This window comes from Cariama cristata, unplaced genomic scaffold (assembly GCF_000690535.1).
Source record: "Cariama cristata isolate BGI_N322 unplaced genomic scaffold, ASM69053v1 Scaffold15221, whole genome shotgun sequence".
NCBI lineage: Eukaryota > Metazoa > Chordata > Aves > Cariamiformes > Cariamidae > Cariama > Cariama cristata.
The window spans coordinates 612-6,854 of record NW_009597633.1 but is presented as its reverse complement, the minus strand read 5'-3'; the positions used below and the strand labels follow the sequence as shown (position 1 = coordinate 6,854).

At 42.4% G+C, this 6,243-nt stretch overlaps 1 protein-coding gene across 1 annotated transcript; it reads right to left on the bottom strand.

Moving 5' to 3' along the window:
• Nucleotides 1-1,033: 1,033 nt before the first annotated feature.
• PDIK1L (PDLIM1 interacting kinase 1 like) lies at nucleotides 1,034-5,099 on the bottom strand. Its single transcript, XM_009708977.1, has 2 exons — nucleotides 4,782-5,099; nucleotides 1,034-2,064 (listed from the first exon to the last, which is right to left on the bottom strand). Exons 1-2 carry the CDS (start codon nucleotides 5,064-5,066, stop codon nucleotides 1,324-1,326), a joined length of 1,026 nt encoding a protein of 341 aa, XP_009707279.1. The 5' UTR covers nucleotides 5,067-5,099; the 3' UTR covers nucleotides 1,034-1,323.
• Nucleotides 5,100-6,243: the final 1,144 nt, after the last annotated feature.

Below are 6,243 nucleotides of genomic sequence, written 5' to 3'. Positions count from 1 at the left end.
GCCTCGGAGAAACCTCTCTTAACACATCAGTCCGCTTCTGTGGAATAACAGCCAGGGACAAACAGCCTTTCAACTACTTCAAAGCTTTCCATCCTACCATCCCTGCTTTTAAATAAATATTACTTCTTTAAAAGGAAGAAAACAACTCAAATCAGCCAAGGTTGCCACAGAAGTTGGAGATACCTTTCACATACTGGTTACTGCGTTTTCTCCCATGTTTGAGAACAGGCGTGTTCTACAAGACAAACAGTCACCCCTTTATCTCCTCCTCACTACCAGGTTAGAGGCAGTGCCCAAAAGGAAGAGGCCACCACCAGTATTACCAGTTAGATTCAGCTAACAGGAGAACTGTGCTGCCACCGTATTTTGAAGAATCTTAAAAATAACACTCTATGCTGCTAGATTCCCTCATCCACACTTCCATAAACTAAGCCCACAGCACTCTGCTATCATAAATCCTCAAGGTGCTATTGGATTATCGATACACGAATAGAGAGCACGTTGTGAAACTGTGGATTAACTGATTAATAAAGTATTTGATTACTAGAAGGAAGCAAAATCGAATGATTAATGAACTAGCTAACATGCTAGCAACCTGATGGCATACATATCAGACTCCCTCGGTGACGAGCTCATTAAGCTGGAAGTGCTAAGCTTGGCCATGTCAGCACTTTGAAAACTGCTGATCCCTTTGCACTGCATTTTTTGTCTACAAAGTCAAGTCTCAGACCCTATCTTTGACATTAGATAACAAAAATAAATAATAAAAGTCATTCAGGCCTGGAGAAGAAGGAATGCTTCTCATCTATCTTCTTCACCTAGTTTTCTAGCAGACCCCAATCATTCAGATCCATAGCAAATAATTTAAGAAAAGAGGCATACACTCCCAGTCACTCGTAAACATAAATATATACACAGAATTACTTTACAAAGCCTGAAGATTTGCACTACCAGCATGCAAATCTCTTTTTTTTCCATGAGAGTTCCTAATACTGACATAGGAAACTGGAATGTACGAAATACTCCATGACATAGTGCTGGAAATCAAGTCTCAGCTCTTAGGACATCCCACTGCCAGCGTACACAAACGGACATCGTCACATCTTACACTTCCATGTCACATCCTGGTATTATACACATCAATGCATCGTTAACACAACGGCCAACTCGCATTCGTATCAGTTATGAAACTCAAAAAGAGATTCGTTTGGTAGAAACTACACCCTGCAGGTTTGAGTTCAGGCTCATTTCTTTTACTGCCATTAAATTGCACCATCAGTCAGGCCAGAAGCAGCTCTGTCGAGAGGGATGCGACTCGGCAGCTCACGTGTCCCAGCTGCTGTCTTTAAAAGCTATGTTGACTAATCGCAGTTCTAGTTCAAAAGCATCGGGTCGGTCCTGCGGGTTGGCAGCCAGCATTTCCTTGATCAGCTGTTTCATTCGAGCATTCATGGATTTTTTCTTTACGGGGATGAGCAGTTCCATTTTAGGGTTTTCTAGAAGCGCCTCTCCAACAGGCACAATCGCTGTCCCCTGCTTGACATAACTCCCCAGAAGTTCCTTCTTTGTTTCTGTATCTATGAATGTGATTCTTTCCAACATCGCCCAGATTATAATCCCCAAGGCAAAGATGTCTGCTTTGGCAGTGTAGTGTCCTTCCCAGACTTCAGGGGCCATATAGAAGTCAGTTCCGCATGCAGTTGATAGAAAACACTTATTTACGTTGACTGGTTCCTCGGGATTCTGTCCTGAGGCTGAACATACTTTGCTCAGCCCAAAATCAGCTACTTTGAGGGTAGGCTCCAAGTCACTAGCATCCATCCTGCTCTGAGATATCAGAATATTGTCAGGTTTGAGATCACGGTGAATAATCTGATTTTTGTGCAGGAACGCCAGCGCGCTGCTGAGCTGAAGCATGAAACTGGTGTTGGTCTTGCGGTTCGGCTTTCGGGACAATAGATACTCATTCATATCTCCTCCATCACAGAAATCCATTACAAACCAGAGGTAATAAGCACTTCTGGGGTCAAAGACTATTTCTCCTTTTAATGAGGTCTCTACAAGCTGCAACAAGGAAAAGAAATGTCATAACTACCTGAAGAATATAAAGATATGATGGAAAAATTCATGAAGTTTGGATCTTCCTCTTGACAATCCAGAGAGCAAGATACTGCAACTGGTGAAAATAAAACTTTATGCAAAATTTCTGAGGTAAACAAACAAACAAAATAATCACAATGTATTTGACAGCCTCCTTATTTTCCTGTGTGCGAAGCATATCAAGTTCACACTCCTGCCCAGAACTCGAGCTAGACTCAGATAAGAGTATTTTGAAAGATACTAAGTGGCCATTGCACTCCCATCTGTTTCAGCTGGACAGTGTCCCACCCCAACAAAGCCCGTCCCACCCATTTCGCTAAAAACTTTAATGTACAAAGTCTCAACAAGTGCCAGGGGGTTGTACTTGTCCTCCGCTGATGAAGCAGCGCCACAATAGGTTTTTGAAGTCTATTCTCCATTCCTTACACATGAATGTACTCCAGCAAGTGTTAACACCGGATCCCTTCACTCGGGAGAACGCTGATCTGCAGGCACAGCTGAACCCTGCTGCACCTAACACCTTTCCCATCATCATGATCCACGAATTCTAGAATATAAGCAGTCAGTAGCTCAGGCAGCCGGTTCTAATCGCTCCTTCATACAAAAAGCAAAGTAAAAGCAGCAATCAGTTTTACTAATCCTGTTTGCACAACTACACGTTTGCCTCTTCAGCTCCTCTGAGGTGGCTCTTTGCACGCTCCCGAAGGTAAGTCTCGCAATTATTTGTTAGTAGTAAACCAATGTACACTAAATCAAACACAGCTCCTACAGGCTTTCAAAAGTTAAGGTAGCCATTAATATTTAGAGAGGCATCTTCAAGTGCTTTAAAGAAAGTGACCTTTTCCATCCAAGAGCAAAATTACTAGCAATTTATAGCTATCTTTAATTGCTAGCACAACTAGTACTCAAATCGGACCAACTTAAAACAGTAAATCCATGTTAGAACTAGAAAACTATGCATTTAGGGTTTATAGCCACCAACAGCGAGATTAAGGGATCACAGGACAGCAGGGAGTCTCCTTTGCCAAGCGAGCACCAACACACAGCTCTTCCCTCCACACGGCTTCACCGAACCTGCATTTGCACCTCAGTTCAGAGCACAAAGACAACAAAATCCACTACCACATCTGTGACAGTGGCAAAGCACCACAAGACCGGGCTAGTTTAGGACTCTTACTTTACTGACTTAGTTCAGCTGACACCAGCTAAGCATCTGCCCCAAAGCCCATCAGGAGACACTAATAGCCCCTTCCCCGGCCAGCTGCCTCGCACACTGCACCCCTTCAGCTCTGTAACGTAATATCACCTGGTAGGGTGAGGAGAGGGCAAGCCAAGGGAGATCTGATTTTCTCTATTTTAGCACATGCTATTATAAAGTGATCTCAGTCTCTCCAGAGTCAGCTCAGTTCTGCCCTTTGCTCTTCTCTGCTCTCTGGAGCAGGAAAACAATTTGTAACGCACGCACCCGACACAGGCGAGATCTACACACCACGCTACCACCAAAAACCAATGCTGCGGGTGATCTGGAAACTCCTCCCCACCTTGCACCCTGTTGTGTTTTCTCTTCTTTTTAAGCTCCTCACTGTACAGCCGTCTGCAAGTTTGATGCAATCTCTCACAGATCCACAAATGACTAGGAAGGTAAGGCACTAATTTCTCCCACGTGAGCTGGCCAGTATTATTTTGCCCTAATCCCTTCATGAAAGCAGGTCAGTAACAACTACCAAGCTACAGCGAGTTTACAAAGGCAAGAATCCTCTTTCTCAGGCTTGTACAGCACTCGGCACAACGGGATCTGGACAGCCGTGAAGGGCTGTCAGATGAATGTTCGCTAACAAAAGGTTCTACATTAGACATGCAAGAATGACAACAATAAAAACTGAAATGATAAAAGCTGACTAGGGATAACACAATAAACATTGAGCAGGCTACTGACTTTTTAAACCAGAAACACAAAATTTCTGCCAGGGGATGATTTATAGTTGGGGCAGCTTCTTGACAAGGGAATGAATCAGACTGTCTTTCAAAGTCTTTCCAGAGCTACTTATTCTCCAAAAATATGTATCTTCAAACTTAAAGGACACTTTCAGCAGTCATGTAGGGGAAGCGATATTTATTCCCTCATTTATCATACCTTTACCTCTCTTTGAAGGGATTAATAGTTATTTATTAAACAAAGAGAACAGCTCATCGCATGCTACCAATTGCTTATTATTTCTGAAAGAATTTTAAGTGTGGGCTTCCTAAATCAAGACGGTTACTTCCTCTTCCAAGGACAATCGAGATTAAGAAATTCTTCAGAGCTCTGTCCCAAGACATTAGTACATGTCTGTTCATTAACCCTGCAGTGGGGCTTCTACCAAGCAACACAACAGCCTGCACCTCCCTTCTGCTTTACCTGGGGTGTCTCCTCAAATTATCAAGGTAGATTTGCATTAAAAAAAAATCCTGGAGTCTTTTAGAGTGGCATGGCTTCAAATTACAAGATATGGGTGATTGTTCAATAGATACGCTCTTTTAAAGATACATAATTATTTTTGAGTGTCAACAATGCAAGCAATACCCTCTCCTAACTAAGCATAGCTCAAAAAAAAAAAAATTATCTTAGCTGCCCACCTCCTTCCCTCCCAGCTACACATCCATATTAGTTACTTCCACCCCATTACCTCAGCTTCATGTACCTGTAAATAAAGGGAGGAACTGGAGCCATGGGACATCTTCTGCACCATACCATCTTTCTGCAAGATGCACTCTTCCAGGTGAATGACGTTGGGATGCTGGCTCTTGATACTGCTAAGTGCCCAGAACTCACGCAGAGCTAGTTCCACGTTCTCTGGAGCATGGCACCGAATCTTTTTCACCGCGACCCGTGCAGAGGTCTTCCTGACGACTGCTTCGTACACCACACCATAACTGCCACGACCAACCTCCCGTATTAGATCGTACTTAGGCTGGCTACTCACCATCTTCAAGATCAAGGCTTCTGGGGAAGGGGGGAAAAACCCACAGAACTAAAAACTTATGAACAAGAACTGGGCTGTATTTCCCCCCATATGGCTTGGCGAGGCAATATGAGGCCTACCAAAACCCTGCAGTTAACAGAGCATGGCCTCCGAGCATTAAACTGAATGCAACTGCTCCAGCTGGAGCTCTAGAACATTCCAGAAGCTATTCTGTAAACCTGAACCTGTTGCCAGGGACTAGTTAGAAGTGAAATTACATAATTTTGGTGGGACTATTAAGACTTCAAATACAGCCCAGTTTTCAGGGTGGCAACAATTCAAACCTAGACTTGTATTGTGCCGAAACAGGACTATCGTGTATGCTCCTGCTCCTTTCTCTCAATGTCTTCCATGAAGATCTGCAGGAATAATAGTATGGTATCATGCTCTCCATCCACGGCTGGGATAGCAGAGAAGAGGTTCTAGTTGAAGCTTCTGGTTGGGTAGTAACAGGTTTAATTAAAACACTGCCTTTTATGGTGTCAACTGCATAAGTGTTTCCATTATAATTTAATAATGAAATTCTTTTACTGATATTAAGACAAGAGGATGCTTTGGATCACTTCCGATTTATTTTTTAATGTTACTATGATTTTTTTCACCTAGTCTCCTCTGAGTGAGGAGTCTACAGCTACAAAAAGTTAAAAAGGGTAACCAATTGCAGAAGCTTGTACCCAGCATCTAACTTTCACTTTTGCTCAACAAGGCAAGGACAAAAGTTAAGATATTGCTCTAAGTAAAAGAAGAGACACACACACACACACAAAAAAAAAAGCCACCAAACACTGCTACAGATTTATGACCCTCCCTGCAAGATTACAAACCAAAACACAGCAGCACCTCCTTCACACAACCAAACCAAAATGGGACACTGACTATAGACAAGAAAAAAAAAAAAAAAAGCTTGGCTAGCCAACTATCACTGGTCAAACAGAATGAAACACAAATTAAAAAAAAAAAAATCACAGCTAGTATATCACAACTATAATAGTTTGTAAGACTGCCAGTGATAAATGTAATTCTCTTTATATCAGTAAACCAGGCAATAAGGACCACATCAAAACAGCCTGTTATTAGTAGGAAGCTTTCAATTATTTCCACTGTTTTAGGTACTTTTTTTTTTTTAGAAAAAAAGAAAGAA